This window comes from Elephantulus edwardii, unplaced genomic scaffold, assembly GCF_000299155.1.
Source record: "Elephantulus edwardii isolate Elephantulus edwardi_28Jun2011 unplaced genomic scaffold, EleEdw1.0 scaffold00116, whole genome shotgun sequence".
NCBI classification, from domain to species: domain Eukaryota; kingdom Metazoa; phylum Chordata; class Mammalia; order Macroscelidea; family Macroscelididae; genus Elephantulus; species Elephantulus edwardii.
Window position 1 is genome coordinate 8,701,426 of NW_006399866.1, and position 19,628 is coordinate 8,721,053.

Genomic DNA, 19,628 nt, shown 5'->3' on the forward strand with positions numbered 1-19,628 from the left:
GGAAGACCCTCTTTGAGGTGGATTGATTCAGTGACTGGGGTAATTGGGATGGACGTGTCAGAGGCAGTGCGATTGGCACAGGATAGAGCGGAGTTTAGGTCTATTGTACAGAGGGTCGCTATGAATTAGAAGCGACTCGACAGCACATAACAACAACAATGTTGAGGGAAGCACTTGCTGTCTGTCTTGTCTCATCTACCTGAGAACACTTTTTAATTTATTTTTATTTTATATTGATTTGTTTATAAAGTTAGTATGCATTGTATTTCACACTGTTAACCTAAGAATATTTTAGGTTCAGGAGGAATGGTATGCCCTAGCAATTACCAAGATAACTGCCTGTTGGGAAGCAAGTATACCTCTCAGGATGTGTATTCTCTAAGCCTCTCCTGTTTAAGGTGTCATCTAGTCGATCTTATTCATAGCACCTCTACCTGACAAAGTAGAGCCATTCAGTCTATAGGTTTTCTGGAGAGCTTGGGTGGCCTAGTGGTAAGAAGCTGTGCTGCAGTACCCGAGCCACATAATTCAAATACACCAGCTGCTCTGTGGGAGAAGGATGGACAATCTACTGTACAACTTGCTGCCTCTGACAACCCACTCAAGGGTCAAATATGAGTCATCACAATAACTCATCTCAGAAGCTGCAAGTTCTGCCTCTTTATCAAGTGGTTAACTCTGAAGCTGGTCATTATTATATAGACAGTGAAGTTTATGAATACACAAGAGATAGAAACTGCAAGTTATGCCTCTTTTTTGAAATGGGTAAGGATGAGGCTGGTCATTATTATATAGATAGAAAATGAAGTTTATGAATACACACGAGATTGGGAAAGATATTTTAGTTCACCAGTTGGAAGATGAGAGTTTCCCAATTAAAGAGTCAATATTTAGAATGTTGGCCAAGGCTGATAATCTGCGGTACCAGAAGTTCATCAAAAGAATGAATGGTCATGCCAGGTTTAACAGTGAAAGTGTTGGAGGTTTTTTGGTTTGTTTTTTGTTTTATTAATGTATGATATGGATCTAAAGTCAAGGTTTTTCGTACTTTGTAGTGGAATTTGTGATATCAAGGTTAATTTGATATGTAACTTTCTAATGAGATTCCAGGATGGCTTTTTCTTCTGCCAACCTTTCAAAAGTTTAAGGCGGTTTCTCATATGACTGTTTAGCACTGATGCACTTCATAATTTTTTGCCACAGTTTTGCAGAGTAGTTTCCAAAACAGAATGTACCCATCCATCTACCTCAGTATGTTTATTTAGCATACATGCCAAATTTAAGGTGATGAAAAAAACATAAGAATGGTAAAAATTGGCTAAGTGTGGCAAAAAAATGTGCTAATTGATGAATGTATGCATGATCCTTATAATTTTTTCCATGATTTCGTGGAAATTTCTAAGTTAACATAATAATTGTTTACAAAAAAATAAAATATTTTCTATGAACTTTTATCTTTGATGTTATTGTTACATGCATTGAGTTACTTGCGACTCACTGTGACCCTATGTACAGCAGCCCTGAACCCTGCTCTATCTTGAGCTAACCTCCTTGTGTCTAACATGCCTACCACCATTACCCCGGTCACTGAGTCAGTCTATCTCATTCAAGGTCTTTCTCTCTTGCGCTGTCCCTCCACATACCTACCCCTGTTACCCCAATCACTGCGTCAATCTGTCTTATTCAGGGCTGTCCCGCCACCTTTCCAAGCATGATGTTCTTCTTCAAGGACTAGTCCCTCCTTGCAACAAGCCCAAGGTATGTCAGACAGAGCTTCAAAATCCTTGCCTCCAAAGACCAGACCTACATTTAATTCATTGCCAGATCTTCTTAATGCCTTCCTTTAAAATAAATCCATACTCTGGTTACTTCTCTCAGCTTTTACTAGTACTACCCTTACATAGACTACAGTCCTTTCCTACATGAACAATTACAGTAGCCTCCTGACTGCCTCCCTCCTTCTACTCTTTTTCCCTGACATGATTTATTCTCAAAAGGGCCTCTAGAAATTCCTAACTTGTTATTTTTCTCATCAAAATCTGTCAGCAGTTCTTTGTCTCACTTAGATGGAAAAAGGGAAAGACTTGAACTTCAGGAGAATGAACAGGAATTACCCAGTCTAAAAGAAGAGAATAAAATATTAGAGAGCATCATGGAAAATATCAACCAGTTCCATTTAAGTGTGATTGGAGTTGCAGAAAGAGAGACTATTTGGGAAAGGGAAAATAAATTGACAGAAATGTGGCTAACATTTTCCTAAATTTCAGGAAAAACGTTAGCTCTTCTAATAACAACATCTGTGAAGGAAGAGACAATGTCTATAGATTTTTTTTTTGTAGTTAAGTTCTTAATTTAGTGCCTGATAAATCTAAATTCTCATTATGTTTTTATTAAATGAATAAACATCGAATAAAAAATGTGTTAAAAGGCTATGTTGTTACATGTGGAAATGTTTGCAACTGCATAAAAGGATCAAAAGTTTTAAATGTTGCTTTAAAATTGGAAAGAAAAAACACCCCAACACCCAAAAACGTATTCAAGCAAATGCTTTCATTTTCCTATTCTCTTCCCTAGGCCTGAGTTGGTAGTTAAGAAGTTACGATACTATGCAAGATTCATAGTAGTTTGTCTTCTCCTAAACAAAATGGATGTTGTGAAGGATCTGGTAAAGGTAATGTACTTTAAAATAATTAAAATTCTCAATTCTGTATGCTAATGTTTATTGTCACATTATTTACAATAATATAAAGATGGGAATAACTGAAGGGCCCATCAGTGGACAAAAGATCAAAGAAGAGAGTACTATGAAATGCTGAAGATCTGTAAAGAATTTGTAAAGTACTGCATAACATGAATCCATCCACAGGACATTGTGCAGAGTGAAATAAGGCAATCACATAAGGGCAGTACTGTGTAAGGCCAGAATATGAAAAGCTAAAGAAAAGTTACCACTCAGAAATAATAATTTAATCATTTTTGTATCGTTACTAGGGATGGGAAAGGAGGGAGAACGAGGTAAAAATGAGTAAATACATAATTAAAAACTCAAACTCACTGCTCTCAAGTTTGAATCAACTTAGAGCTGACCCTCCAACAGATTTTCAGAGACTGTAGGTCACATGGAAGGAGATTACCTATCTTCTACAGAGCAGCTAGTGGATTTGACTGTCTGCCTTTGCATTGGCAAACCAACTTCTTACCCACTGGACCTCCAGAGCTCTCTTGAATAGATAATAGACACATGGTAAGATAAGTGAAGGAAAAGGGAATTTGCATACAGTAAGGGGTTGATAGCAAGATAACCACTAAAGAAAGGGAAGGCTTGAGAATTCCACCCAAAATACAGTTAATAGCAGATAGATAGGCAGACAGGCAAGAAGATATGAAAAAGTGAAAAGAACTATACATAGATTTGGTAAATTATATTTCTAAATTCATATTAGTATATGCCATAAATATAATCGTGAGTAACAGACCCAACAGGGGACATTGCTTCATCAGCTTCCTAATCATAGCTCATCCCCTGGGGGGTCTGAGTTTCTGTACCTGGTATCTTGCAACAGTAGTCCTGGAACACTGATCCATTTAAATAGCTTAGTCCAGAAAGACAATTATTTTACATTCTGCTTTGCTAAATAATGGCTAGGGTATTAAAAGCTTGTGAGTAGCAATCTAAGATCCAACTTGTGGCCTCTTGTCTGGTACAAAAAAGAGGAAAGAACAGCAAAGTTGTAGTTCAGTCACCTTGAGACCAGAATAATTAGATGGAGCCCTGCTACTACCCCTGACAACTCTAAAATGGACCACAGTCCACAGTAGAAGATCCTTGAGAGATGGATGGAGGAGGGTGGATATGAAACAAAATATAAAACAAAACTAAAAAACATAAAAGGCCGTAGTTATTTGTTGAGGCTTACTAGTGGAATCCCTGCAACTCTGGCCCTAATGCGGGAAAGAGAAAACTAGAAGGATTACTGGAAATGAGAATTACAAGAGAGGTGTGAGGACAGTATGATTACATTTTGGGTATTGCAATTAATGTTCAGAACCAAAACGTGTGTATGCATGGTTAGATGAAAAACCAATCTGCTATGCAAACAATTACTCAAATCACAATTTTTAAAAAAGTTATTCAAACACATACATAAAAATTCTAAATCTTACTTGTGCCTGGATAATTTTGTTGTAGTTTGTAAACAATAAAGACTAAATTGTATATATCTACAAAATTACAACATTCAAGACCAGACAAATTGTAGGATGACAAGATGTCAAGGACAGCAGACATAATGAAAGCAGAAGGTCATTACAAAGAAAGAAGATACCAAAATGGATGTCAGAAGAGACTTTGAAACTTTCTGCTGAGCATTGAGAAGTGTAAGCAAAAGGCAGAAATGATGAAATTGGAAAGCTTATTCTGACAATTAGGAGGATTTTTGTTTTCTTGATACTGAGCTATAATCCACATTTAAGGCTGTAGTCTTTGATCTTCTTCGATAAATACTTCAAGTTTTCTACACTTTTTATATGTAAGATGAGTCTTCCTCCAATTGTAATGACACATTCTTATTCATGTAGTGTAGTTTCTTGAACTCTTTGTTCACCCTGCATATTATATAGGTATGAGAAAGGATACAACTCTGATGCACAGCTCTGCTGATTTTAAACCATGTTGTTTGTTAGCTGCCATCAGTTTGAGTATAACTCATAGTGACTCTGAACTGCCCCCTAAGCCCTGCCCTATCCTTTGCCATCCTCATTGTTTTTGACACACTAGAACTCATTCCTGAAGTCACTATATCCGTCTGTCTCATTGGAGGTACTATCCCCTTTTTCTAAACAGCAGTCTAAATGGCTATGGATAGATTTCATATGAACACAAATTTAAATATTCTGTAGTTCCCATTCTTCTCAATGTTATTTATTTGTCTGGCTGACATATCATGGTAGATGTTGAGTAAGGTTTGAAGTTGTCAGCTATTTCCTTTTACTTGAATCACATTAAACACAGTGAAGAAATCAAAGGATGTGAAATCAGCAGTGAAGAAATCAAAAGATGTGTTGCACAGCTGTGGAGGATTTCTTTAAGGTGCTAAAGAACAAGGATGTTAGTTTAAGATGAAGGTGCACCTGATCCAAGCCTTGGCATTTTCATTTGCTTCCTATATATATGAAAGCTGAACACTGAATGAGGAAGAACAAAGAAGAAATGATGACTTTGAGTTGTAGTGTGTGACCACAGTCCTTCACAGTCATTAACTCCCTGACTTATACCTGATCCACCAGTGGGTTTTAAAATGCTGTAAATTTAATGGAAGGAGATTGACCACCATGGAGTAGCTGGTGAATTTAAACCACCTCCATTTGGGTTGACAGTGTAACTCTTTAGCCACTAGGCCACCATAGCTTCCTAGTAGTGGTAAAGAGTACTGAGAGTACCATGTACTACTAAGAGAATAAACAAGTCTGTCCTGGAGGAAATGTAATCAGATGAAACATCATCCCACATACTTGGGACATGTTATAAGGAGGCATCAGTCCTTTGAAAATGGCATCATGCTTGGAAAAATGGAGGGTCAGTGAAAAAGAGTAAACCCTTCAACAAGAAGAATTGACACAGTGACTGCAACAGTGGGTGTAAACATGGTAGAAATTGAGATGATGGCGCAAGTTTTCTGTCTGTTGTTCATATGGTTGCTATGAGTATAGTTGGTGCCTAACAACTATAATATATATATCACCTTCTGACAAGGACCTTTCAGTGTATTTTTACATTTCATTGCTCATTGGTAAATTGATACAAAATGTAAATAAAAGGTAAAATACTTAGATTAAGAGAAACTAAACGAAAGATTAGACCAGGAAAAAAAATGATGTTTTACAAAGGTATTGTGAATGACCATTGTTTTTTTCCATCCTTTGTAATGATGGCACTTCTCTATCTTTATTTGGCTTGTTGTTGTTGTTGTTGTTATGTGCCGTCGAGTCGCTTGCGACTCATAGCGACCCTATGTACAACAGCCCTAAACCCTGCTCTATCCTGTGCCAATCTCATTGCCTCTGACAGACCCATCCCGATTACCCCAGTCACTGAATCAATCCACTTCATAGAGGGTCTTCCCCTCCTGCGTTGTCCCTTTACTCTACCCAGGATGATGCCCCTCTCTAAAGACTGGTCCCTCCTTACAACATGTCCAAAGTATGTCAGACGAAGCCCCAGAATCCTTGCCTCCAAGGAGCAGCCTGGTTTAACCCTCTCTAGGATGAATCTGTTTGTTTTCTTGGCAGTCCATGATACATTCAATACTCTTCTCCAGCACCACAGCTCAAAGGCATCAATTCTCCTTCTATCCTCCCTAGTCATTGTCCAACTCTGATGCATAATAAGTGATTGCAAAAACCATGGCCTGTATCAGGCTCACCTTAGTCTCCAGAGAGAATAATTAACTTTATTCTTAATTCATTTGTGTAAAGAGCTGGAGTCAGAAAATCAACAGGGCCAAACTCTCTTGACGTTTCTTAAGCTGAAGGAACTGAAGAACAAATTCAAGCCTCAAGTTGCAAGACTTAAGGGTGCTTTGTGCAGACTATTAAATGATCCAGAAAGCATTAAAAGAAGATAGAAGGAGTACACAGAGTAAATGTACCAAAAGGAATTGGCAGACACAGAAGGATCTCATGAAACAACATATGAGCAGGAGACTGTGCTTATGAAGGAAGAAATTCAAGATGCTCTGAAAGAATTGGCAAAAAACAAGGCCCTAAGAATTTTCGGCATACCAATTGACTTATTTCAACAAACAGATGCTGTCCTGGATGTGCACTCCAAGTTGTGGCAAGAAATGTGAAGGGCAACCACCTAACCAGCTGGCTGGAAGAGATCCATATTTTCCCATTCAAATAAAGTTTACCTGACAGAGTGGGGAAATTATCAAACAATATCATTAATGTCACATGCAGAAAAGATTCTACTGAAAATTATCCAAAAATGACTGGAACAGCACATCAACAGAGAACTGCCAGAAGTACAGTCTGGGTTTAGAAGAGGCACCAGGGATATTCTAGCTAATGATAGATGGATCTTGGCTGAAAGCAGAGAGTACCAGAGGAATGTCTATCTGTGTTTCGTTGACTATGCAAAGGCATTGACTGTATGGATCACAACAAACTAACTCTGAGAAGAATGGGAATCCCAGAACACATAATCATGCTTTTGCAAAACCTATGCTTGGACAGGAGCCAGTTGTCAGAACAGAGCAAGGAAATGCTGGATGGTTCAATACTGTGAAGGGTGTATGCCAGGGATGTGTCTATCTCCATACCTTTTCAGTCTGTATGCAAAACAGATTATCCAGGAGGCTGGGCTGTATGAGGAGAAATGTGGCATCAGGATTGGAGGAAGACTCATCAACAATATGTGTTATGCAGATAACACAACTCTGCTTGTTAAAACTGAGGAGAACCTGGAGAGCTTGCTGCAGAAGGTCAAGGACTGCAGCCTTCAATATGAACTGAAGCTCAACATTAAGAAAACAAAGATTCTCACCACTGGGCTTATTTTATTGGCAGCATCATGATAGATGGTGAAGAGATTGTTCACAGCTTTAATTTGCTTGGCTCCACAGACAACACTGTTGGTACCAGCATACAGGAAATGAAAAGATGAATTGGGAAATTCTGCTATCAGGGACCTCTCCAGCGTTCTGAAGAGAGAGCAACAATGTCAGTCTGGAGACTAAGATTTGCCTGATCCAGGCCATAATCTTTGGAATTACTTGCTGTGTATCAGAAAGCTGGACAATGACCAAGGATGATAGAAGGAGAATTGATGGCCTTGAGCTGTACTGCTAGAGATGAATATTGAATATACCATGGATTGCTAGAAGAACAAACAGGTTCATCTTGGAGAGGGACATCATGCTTGGGATGGTGGAGGGACAGTGAAAAAAAGAGGAAGACCCTCAATGAAATGGATTGATTCAATCATTGCGGTAATGGGTAGATGTGTCAGAGACAATAAGGTTGGTACAGATAGAGCAGGGTTTAGGGTTGTTGCATGGTCGCTACGAGTCTCAAACACTGCACATAACATACAACATTCTTAATTCATTTAATACGATAGTTGTTGCATACTAAATTCTGGTGGCACTCTGTACTCAGTCATATGGATAGCATACTTTTTACATTTTTAAGTGTATCATGCATATCTTTGATTAGGGCACTAAAAATAGTGTTATATACCTCTCACTTCCGTGAGCCTTACCCTTTCTCCTTGTGATTCTCATTTCCATTTTTCCTACAATTTTCTTATTATTTCATCTTTCCTATTATTTAGAGTACTGCTGGTTGACCAGTAAGTGTATATGAATCTCACTAGGTCTCTTAAGAACTTGAAATTTCTGATTTGATGTACATTTATATAGTCTGCTTTGTTTATTGTCTGTTAAAGTTGGTCCTGTGTATTTGTAATAAACTACCAGGAACATGATACATTATGGATATTTATTTTAATGTGTTTTATAACCTTTTTTGCTTTATGGCAACTTAAAATCAGGAATTGTCAGATGAAATTGAAGATTATACTCACCGTTTTAATACTGAAGATCAAGTGGAATGGAACTTGGTCCTTCAAGAAGTGGCAGCTTTCATTGAGGTCAGTTTTTTACTAAGACGCTTGACATGTAATTATGGATAAGTAAAGGGTATGTGGTATATTTATATACTTTAAGTCTATAATAAGAACAAGGAATACTAAGAGTATTAATATATTTTTGCCATTAAGTGCTTATTACCTCTCTATTTTTAGGCAGATCCCGTCATGATATTTAATGACGATAATACCATTGTTATTACATCTAACCGCCTTGCTGAAACAGGAGCCCCCTTGTTGGAACAGGGCATGATTGTGGGACAGCTGTCACTGGCTGATGCACTCATTATTGGTAATTGTAATAATCAGGTAAAGGATTGTAAAAGAATTATACTTACATTTTTAAAAATAGAGTTTTTTATTATTGCAGAGTTACTATATCTTATATATATCTTAACATGCATTTATAAAGAACTATTAAATTAATTAATAGCATTAATTACTTAATGCTGTGTCCATGTGTGAAATACAAATAAATTATATGCAAAGAATGTTTAATAATTTAGGAAGATGATCATAATTTAGTAATTGAAAAAAATTTTTATGGAGCTATGTAGATAGAATTCTTTAAAAAATGTTGGAATGTCTGCCGAGGGAAAAAATAAGGAGGAAACTTGTCAGTGCTCTAAATTGTTTATGAATGGCATATTTACTTTTGATTTTTTTATTTATAAATTTTAAACTTTCAAGTTTCTGTGTATTAATTTATTCATAAAAGAACAAAAAAGTTTTTTAAATGATGATATAAAATTCACATATCATGAAATTTCCTAGTTTAAACACTGTAATCTATACAATTCAGTGACTTGTAGTAGGTTAACAATATTACACAGTAGTCACTACCATCTAATTCCACAACACATTCTTCACCTTCAAAAAAACCCATACCCATTAAGGTATAATTCGTGATTGATTATGAATCAATTTCAAGTTGTAACGACTCTATAGGATAGAGTAGAATTGCCCCGTGGGATATTTCAGACTGTAAATCTTCATGGGAGCAGACTGCCTCATCTTTCCCCTTCACACCCTCATTTTCAGCACCTGGCAATCACTAGTGTGTTTTTTGACACTGCAAATTTCCCTAGGCTGGACTTTTCATATAGGTGAAGCGTAGAATCTGTAACCTTTTGTGTACGATGCTTTCACTTAAGATTATCACAGTTTGTCCATGTTACAACAGTTAACATGTTGCTGCTGTGTACGGTTAAGTTGGAACCAACCCATAGCTGATCCTCCGGTGAGTTTTCAGGTGTGGGAGGAGACGGCCCATCTGTCTCCTGCAGAGCCGCATGTCTTTGGGATTGCAGTGCCGCTTCTTGCCACTAGGTCACCACGTAGCATGCATCAATACTAATTTATTCCTTGAAGAGTTGTTTTGGTTTTTTGGTTTTTGTTTGGTGTTTTTTTTTAGACATTACTGACAAAGGCAAGCTTGGAAGCAGGAGCGGCATCTACTTCTGTAATAGCTTGCCTCCAGAAACCCTGTCAACCTGGAGAAAGGATGAGAGACACATAGTGTGGAGGACTCTCCTTTGTCGGGTCACTTACAGTCGCCTGTGACTCGATGGCTCTTAACAACGAACGACGACTGACAAAAGAGAATTTAAAATAATATTTCATCTCTCCCGGATCCTCGCTTCCAACATGACGAAGAAAAGGAGAAACAACTGTCGTGCCAAAAAGGGCCATGGCCACGTGCAGCCTATTCGCTGCACGAACTGCGCCCGGTGCGTGCCCAAGGACAAGGCAATTAAGAAGTTCGTAATCCGAAATATATTAGAGGCAGCTGCTGTCAGGGACATTTCCGAAGCGAGTGTTTTCGATGCCTATGTGCTTCCAAAGCTCTATGTGAAACTGCACTACTGTGTGAGTTGTGCCATTCACAGCAAGGTGATGAGGAACCGTTCTCGTGAAGCCCGAAAGGACCGGACACCTCCACCTAGATTTAGACCTGCAGGTGCTGCCCCACGACCACCACCAAAGTCTTTGTAAGGATTTGATTCCTTAAAAGGCTGAAGAAAAAACTCGTCTGAAAATAAAATGGAAATTACACTTAAAAAATATTATTTCATGACAATAACTTTGTGATGAAGAAAATTTAACTTACTGGAAGTTATAGCATCTTGGGAAAGTAGTGAATACATTTTTCTATCTTTTGTTATGGATGTGTTGCAATTATATATGTTTTATTTTGGTTTACTATAATTTTGCATTTTTCTCATTCTCATATTTCTATTATTATGACACTTTTGCAATACTATTTAATTTTTAATTTTATAGTCATAAATTTTACAAATTTATGAGTTAAAACTTTTTTTTAATTTTTCTTTTTTTAAAAAAAAATTTTGTTTTTCTTATTTTTTGTGTGTACTGTCAAATCAGATCTGACTGGTACAGGAGGAGATTGTCCCTCCTTCACCAGCAGAGCATCTTGTGGATTCAAACCACACATCTCTGGGATTGCAGTGTAGCTTCTTGCCACTAGGCCACCAGAGCTCCCCCAGTTAAAACATTTTTAAAACTATATGGTGTAAAGTGGTCTAGTGGCAAGAAGCTGTGCAGCATTCTCGAAGTCTACGAGTTCAAGTCTATGAGCAAAGGATGAGCTAACTCCTCCCATGTGATTAACTGCCTCTGAAAACCCAGTGTGGGTGGAGGGGTGTCAGGTATGGGTCATTTCTGACTCAATGGTACACAACAACAATACATGTAATGGATAATAAATCCCAAACCATTGCTGTCGACTCACTTCTGACTCTTGATGACCCTCCATCATGTTTCTGGAACTGTAAATTAGAGAAGGCTACCACATTTTTTGCCTGCAGAGTAGATTTGAAATTCTGACCTTTCAGTTAGCAGCCCAGCACATAACCCACCATGCCACCAAGGTTCTGTGTATGTATGTATGTGTGTTTGATAGAATAATATTATCTGCAAGGCTCAGAATTTTCCTAACCTTTTTTATTCAAACAAAATTTCACTAGGAAAATAAATGAAAATTTAACCCACTTTGTTGTTGTTGTGTTGTTACATGCCGTTGAGTTGTCTGCGACTCATAGCAATCCTATGTACAACAACCCTAAACATCCCTTACCAATCTTACTGTCTCTGAAACACCTATCTGCATTATTCCAGTGACTCAATCAGTCCACTGAGGGTCTTTCTCTCTTGCGCTGACCCTCCACCCTCTCAAGCATAGATATTGTTAATTCAAAATGCCTAAAAATAAAGCAGAATAGACACAGAACTGAGGATAACAAATCCTGATAACCATGTGCAAAAAATTGAATATTTCATGCTGCTTAGTAGGATTTTAAATTGGCCATCCACTTAGAATAGTATTAGGCAAAGTCCCAAAACATACTCAGAGTCGGTGCCATCAAGGTGAAACTGACTCATAGCTGATTCTCCTTCAGGTTTCTGAAGCTGAAATCGCAAAAGAGGAGATTGCCTGTTTTTCTTCCTAACAGCAACTGGTGGATTTGGTCTGCCTGAAAGTGGAGGCTTTTGGGTTGGCAACACAGCTCTGTGTGGAATACACTACCAGACCTTCCTTGGCAAAATTTAGTTCAGCCCAAATCTGTATTCCTGTAAGGAAAAAATTCTGGAGTTACTTAGTTCTTGATTTGTAGTAGTTTCCAGTATATTTTGCATAACCATTTTAAATTAAATTTATACATTTTAAATATCTTCCTCTTTGTTACTCGTCTTTTGCTCTCCTCTAGTGTGTTGGTTGTTTTTTTTTCCCTAGTGTCTTTTCATAAGCAAATATCCTTACTTTTAATATAGTACTATTTCTAAATTTGTTCTTTCATGGAAAGCTCTTTATTTTGAGAAATCTCTGAGTCCTCCATGGTCACAAAGATAAACAATTTTATCCTTTGTTATTAATTCAATTCATTCATTGTTGCACATTTTTCCTCCCTTCCTAATCCCACGATCCACTATGCAGTGCACCTTTTATTCCAGATTGTCATACAAACTATCTTAATTTTAAACCTTCATTACTTTGCCTTTAACATGTAGGATTGCTGTCTATCTAGAACTTACCTTGTTTTGGTGTAATGTAGAGGTCAAAATTCTCATGTGGACTTCCAGTAGAATAGCGTTATTGTTCTTATATGCCGTCGAATTGCGTGCAACTCATAGCGACCCTGTGTATAAGAGCCCTAAACCCTGCTCTATCCTGTGCCAATCTCATTGTCTCAAACACACCTACTCCCACTACCCCAATCACTGAATCGATCCATATCATCGAGGATTTTCCTCTCCTTTGCCTTCCCTCTACCCTTCCAAGCATGACATCCCTCTCCAAGGACTGATCCCTCCTTGCAACACGCCCAGAGTATGTCAGACAGAGCTTTAGAATCCTTTCCTCCATGGAGCAACCCGGCTTCACTCTCTCCAGGTCAAACCTGTTTGTTCTCTTGGCAATCCATGGTATATTCAACACTCTTCTTCAGCACCACAGCTCGAAGGCATCAGTTATCTTCCTATCATCCTTTGTCACTGTCCAGCTCTCCAGTGCATAGCACACAATTATGAAAGCTATAGCCCGGATCAGGTGCACCTTAGTCTCCAGCCTGACATTGTTAAAACTGTAACAAAAGATTTATTATAAATGTAATGATTAAATATATGTGAAACTGTTTCTAAATTCTGATTCTGTGGCGTTGGTTTATTTATGTACCATGATGAATAAATCATTAGATTTCTTCCTTGACTCATATCAGTATATTGTATATTAGCACCACTTATCTCTGAGTAGACTGACTCCTGGCCTCCTTATTTCTGTTGTTATAGAATTGTATTCCGTAGGGTTTTCATTCACTAATATTTTGGAAACAAGTAACCAGGCCTTTCTTTTGAGGCACCTCTGGGCACTCTCAAACCTACAGTTTTCTGTTGTCAGCAGAACTCATTAACTAGTTACACAATCCAGAGACTCCAGTATATTGCATATCTTCATTAATTTTATATTGATGTTCTCTACTTTTATTTCTATTTATGTTATAACTCTTACACATGCTGATGTTTTATTAACTTTTGTTAAAACAAGTTATCCATTAAAGAAATTCCTGAAATTGTATATGGAAGTATTTGATATATAATCACTTATTTACCATTTCAAACACTCTTAATTTTTTGGTGTAGCATCAAGCTTCTTTCTGTTAATATTTTCTTCCACCTGAAGAATTTCTTTTAGCAACTCTTATAGTACAGGTATGCTGGTGACAAAGTCTCTTGGGTTTTTTTATTAAAGCAAGTGTTTTCATCTTTCTCTGCATATATTACCCTAGACTGACAATTTTTTCCTTTTCAACACTTAAAAGATTTTGTTCTGTTGTCTTGTGGTGTTTTTGGTAATCTGTTCTAATTCCTATTTTTGTTCTATGTCTGTAAGTACATAATGTGTCCTTTTTTCCTCTGGTTTTTCTTTGCCTTCCCCCCCCCATATTGATGACTTAATTTGTCATAAGTGAATAGGAGCATAGACAGTTGGGTGACTTGTATTGAATGAGTAATGGAAAGGTTGATAGCCTCAAGTTATCTGCATCAAAACCAAAGCTGTTATTAATAGACACCTGCCCCTACTTACTTTGCTTATGACTGAGTAGATTTTAAAAAAATTTTATTGTATACTCCTTTTTTTTATATATTGTGTACTCCTTTTCTGAGTTTATCCTTTTGTGTTTTTGGCTTTGAGTATGGATAGAACAGTTCTCCCAACTAATTCTTCCTCAAAGACAGCAGAATGTGTTTGAGTTCACTTACCTTCCTTTCTCATCCAATCCTGGCCTCAGAGCAAGTTCCTGTAATCCCAAAGTGTATATGGATAACCCTTATATAACAAGAAGCAGAAGCTTTCTTTCTATTCCCCCCCCCCAAAAAAAATAGAAATGGTTACTTTGCTTCCTTATACGAAAATAGGACTTTGTGTTAGTAGTTGTCTTTTTAAACTATAGTATTTGGAGGTGAGAGTTCAAAAAATGATTCATGCATACAGTAAGTTTTTATTGAGTGGCAGTTATATTTCAGTCACTAGGGTTGACGGGGGAAATGAAAAGGCACAGAGCTTATCGTCTAGTTGTGAATGTGAAAACAGACACATAATCTCCTGAGTAAATATAAAATTGCCACCTCAACAAATGTGACAAAAGAGAAGTACATGATTCTGTTAGATCTTATCTAGAAAGTTAATTAAAAAATGTTTGAGAACTTGTCTTGAGCTGGGAACTAAAGGGTAAATACACTTAAAAATAAAGAGCAAAAGAACCAAGAGAGCCAAGGACAACATCTGAAGACAAGAGGTGGGTAGGGCTGTATCAGCTGGTCTTACACTATGCTAGGTAATTGGCCTGGAAAACCATTAGAGGTCTTAATATATAAGATGAGACCTAGATTTTGCAAAGATCATTTTGGTTCTAATTATAGAGAATGGATTGGAGTTAGAGTAAATCTGAGTGCTTGAGGAATTCTGGAATAATTTTGGTGTGATGTGATATCTTTCACATAAGTGATTCGTTATTGTTGAGTGCCATCAGATTGAAATCTACTCATAGCTGACCCTCTAGTGGGTTTTCAGAGGCAGTAAATTGGAAAGGATAACGTTGCCCATCTTTTTTCCTATGGAGAACTGATGAACTCGAACCACATATCTTTGGGTTAGTAGCAGAGCTTCTTACCGCTAGATTACTGGTGGTGGTGGTGGTGGTTGTGTATTGTTGAGTCAGAACTGACTCATAGCTGACCCTCTGGTGGGTTTTCAGAAGCAGTTAATCTCAGGGGAGGAGATTGCCCATCCTTCTCCCACAGAGCAGCTGGTGGAGTTGAATTACATGTCTTCAGTTTCTTTGTCATTAGGCCACAAGTGCTCTCCTAGGTCAGTGGTAGTGGTGGTGGTAAAAGTGTAATGAGGTTTGCTTTAAGATATCCATAGGAGTCTCTGGAAACATTTACTATGAAAGTAACTGAAGAATAGATGTCAGAGATGACTTGTATGTTTTTGACTTGTGGTGCAGGTAGGTATTTGGTATTATCAGGCACTGAACTTGGTTATTTGGTTTGGGATGTAACAAACCTGTATGCAGATGGCAACATGTAATAAAAGCAAAAGGCAAGAAAGATTAGGAGCCAGCTGACTAAAGGAAAGCTGAGGAATAGGAAATAGAGAAGTGTAAGAATGTCATGCATGGACTATCAGACCAAGATAGAAAAGCTTCAAGTATGAAGTATGATATGCTATTTCCCCCCCCCCTTTTCTTGTTTTTGTTTTTGTGCATTTTTAAAACTTTATTATTAACTTCAAGGAAAATTTACAGAGACTTTGGATTTCCATTCATTCATTGTTGCACTTATCTCCCCTCCCAACCCTCTCCCCAGTACACTACCCTCTTGGAAATGTAAAAGAAAAATTCTTTCGTTGTTTAACAATCCATCTTCCCAGGTCCACTCCACAATGCAGCCTTCACTCTGGACTCCCATCATGACAAAAACACCTAATCACATATCCATTTTAAACAGTTTTCTCCCTCATCTGTTTCAATGCAGTATATATTATTGAACATCTTTCTCAGTCTCCCTCCAACCCCGAGGTCAGTCTTGTTTTACAACAGTGGCACCATGTGGTATTTGTACTTTTGTGACTGAGATACTTCACTCAACATAATGTCCTCCAGGGTCACCCATTTTGAATAATATTGCATGAGTTCCTTGTTTTTCAATGCAGCATAGTATTCCATTGTGTGAATATACCACAGCTTCTTCATTCATTTGTTAATGGGCACTTAAGTTGTTTCCAACTCCTTGCTATTGTGAACAAAGATGCAATAAACATGGGTGTGCATATATCTGCTTGGATGTCAGTTATGGTCTGTTTGGGGTATATTCCCAGTATTGGAATTGCTGGGTCAAATGGTATTTCTATTTGCAGCTTTTTGAGAAAGCCATACCACCTTCCACAGTGCTTGCACCGTTTTAAACTCCCACCAACAGTGAATAAAGGTTCCAGTTTCTGTACAACCTCGCCAGCATTTGTGTTAAATTTTGCTATTCTGATTGGGGTGAGATGATATCTCATAGTTGTTTTGATTTGCATCTCTCTTAGAGCTGGGGATTTTGAACATTTCTTCATGTGTTTGTTAGCCATCTGAATGTCTTCTTTGGTGAAGTGTTTGTTTCTATCCTGTGCCCATTTTTCTATTGGATTATTTACCTTTATCTTGTTGTGGTGCCCAAGTATTTTATAAATTCTGGATAGAAGTCCCTTATCTGATTATGTCATTACCAAATACTTTTTCCCAGTCTGTGGCTTCCCTTTTTACCCTGTTGGAGAAGTTTTTGGATGTGCATAGGGATTTAATTCTTGGAAGCTCCCATTTGTCTATTTTATCTTCTCCTGGTTTTAAGGATGTGTTATTTTTGTATGGAAATGATGGTGGGAAAGGGGTTGTTGCTGTTTGCCATCACGTTGGAATAGACTCATAGCTGACCCTCCAATTAGAGGCTTTAAATTATGCGAGACGAGATTACCCATCTGTCTCCCACACAGCAGCTGGTGGAAAGCAGGAATCTGTAAATATCCTGTGTATAGAGTTTGTCTTCTACCTAGGATATTTGCTCTTTATATACCTCATTTTAGACAAAGTGGAGAGGACCAAAGACTCAGATCATTTTTTTAAGCCCTGATCTCAAAGATCTTTGTAGAAGTTACAGGACTAACTGATGGTGAATGTAGAGAAGAGATTTAAGAACAATCCTGTCATATTTCAGCAAACATTTGACATAATCAGAAAATCTCATGTTATAGCATGGCTCTCTGAAATTTTAGTCAAAGATTTTAATTTTCTGCTTAGTCTACTTTTAAAAGACATTAAATAACTCAAATATTTCAAACTATAGTGATTAGTCTTAATATAGTAATTTTTTACTTAGTAAACTAAGTAGTTCCTCATTCATTTCATAGATATTTTTAAAATTGTTATCCCTTTTTCTTACTCTCATATGTATATCTAAGGTTCTACTTAAGTAATTGAAACAAAAAAGGGTCCAATTTTAAACATTCATAATGTATTTACTAGATTGTTTTGAACATTAGTAAAAATATTTCAATGGCCTCTTTATTTTATCTACTATTAGCACATTTTATTCTTGTTATTCTTTTATTATTTCTTTTATTGTTATATAAATTACAATATTATTTTATTGTTAGCATATCTGTGTGCTTCCCTGACTGCTTTATGTTAAGTATCTGAGGAAATTGATGGATTGATAGACAGATGGGTCAATGAAATGATATGGTAAATATTAAAAACTATTATATGACGGATGCTTGGAATATGCTTGTCACTAAAATTCTTTAAACTTACCTATTCTTTGGAAATTTTCATAGTGAAATATTGGAGAATAAATTCAGTATCATTCAATATACCTTAATGCAAAGAATAGTAAAATGATGAAAGACTTTGAGAACTGTGGGTTGCATCAGTGACCAAGTTTATCTGATTGCAGGTTAAGTTCAGTGAACTAACTGTTGACATGTTCCGGATGTTACAAGCTCTGGAAAGGGAACCAATGAATTTAGCTTCCCAGATGAATAAACCAGGAATGCAGGTAATCTTATCCTTACTTTTGCAGTTTTGGTTAACAATGTTGCTCTACCTGTTTCTCATAGAATTCAGCCCATTATCTGACTACAAGAATGAATACAGTTCTACTGATGAGAAACAGATAAACAAAAATAATAATAAAGAATATAGAGAAAATAGGCTTTGACAAGACATCTGTCAGATAGAACTTATATGTATATTGTCGCCTCTCTATAAATATAGGACTCAGCTGATAAGCCTACCAAACGAGAAAATCCCCACAAGTACTTGCTCTATAAACCAACTTTCAGCCAACTGTACACATTCTTAGCAGCATCTTTTAAGGTATGTGAAATCAAACTTTTTTTTTTCCAATATGGGATAAGTGTGCCCTATCTAGAGTCTGAGAATCACTCTTGTCTTTGAATATTTGAGTCAAGAATTCAGGTAGATTCAGCCAAACACAAGACAAAGTTACAAGGCAAACACACCTAGACCAAGAGATTATTGTGTAAGCAGAGCAAAAGAAAACTGCCTGGTTTAAAATTAGGAAAGATGCGTATCCAGGCTGTAGCCTTCCTCCATATCACTACACTTGGTACCAGTAGTCAGGAGATCAGGAGATGTATTGTACTGGAAAAGTCTGCAGTCTGGAACCTAACCAAATTATTGAAAAGGAATGATGTCAGTTTGAGGGCTAAGGTGCACCTGATTGAGGCCATAGTCTTTTCAGTCACTTGCTATGCATCTGAGAGTTGAACCATGAATAAGGATAACAGAAGAAGAATTGATGCCTTTGAATTGTGGTATCGGGGAAGAGTACTGCAGAAAGAACAAACAGGTTTGTCTTGGAGAGGGTGCAGCTACTGTGCTTCTTGGAGGCAAAGATGATAAAGCTTCATCTCACATACTTGTGGCATATTGCTAAGAGATGTTATTTCTTGGAGAGAGATATCATGCATGGAAAGGTGGAGAGATGGCAGGAAGACCCTCCACCAGGTGGATTGACACATTGACTACAGGAATAAATTTGAGTATGTTTGAGATTGTGAAGATGGCATGGAATAGGACAGGGTTCATATCTGTTGTTCGTAGGATCACTATGAGTTGTACACAATTTGACAGCACCTAACAACAAAAACAACAACATAAGGCAAACAGCAACACCAGAGTGGTACTCATGTTGTTGTTGTTTTTATGGGCCATTGAGTCGCTTGCAACTCATAGCGACCCTATGTACAACAGCCCTAAACTCTGCTCTGTCCTGTGCCAATCACACTGTCTCCGATACACCCATCCCGATTACCCCAGTCACTGAATCAATCCACCCCATAGAGGGCCTTCCCCTCATGCGCTGTTCCTCCACCCTACCAAGCATAATGTCCCTC

At 37.5% G+C, this 19,628-nt stretch overlaps 1 protein-coding gene across 1 annotated transcript in view; it reads left to right on the top strand.

The window, feature by feature from the left end:
- SCAI (suppressor of cancer cell invasion) overlaps window positions 1-19,628 on the top strand; it is a 196,171-nt gene that overhangs the window by 122,952 nt on the left and 53,591 nt on the right. The window contains exons 7-11 of the mRNA XM_006892570.1: window positions 2,575-2,671; window positions 8,555-8,653; window positions 8,807-8,959; window positions 18,164-18,265; window positions 18,484-18,585. Of these exons, the coding sequence (XP_006892632.1) occupies window positions 2,575-2,671; window positions 8,555-8,653; window positions 8,807-8,959; window positions 18,164-18,265; window positions 18,484-18,585 (553 nt within the window). The remainder of the gene's footprint in view (window positions 1-2,574; window positions 2,672-8,554; window positions 8,654-8,806; window positions 8,960-18,163; window positions 18,266-18,483; window positions 18,586-19,628) is intronic.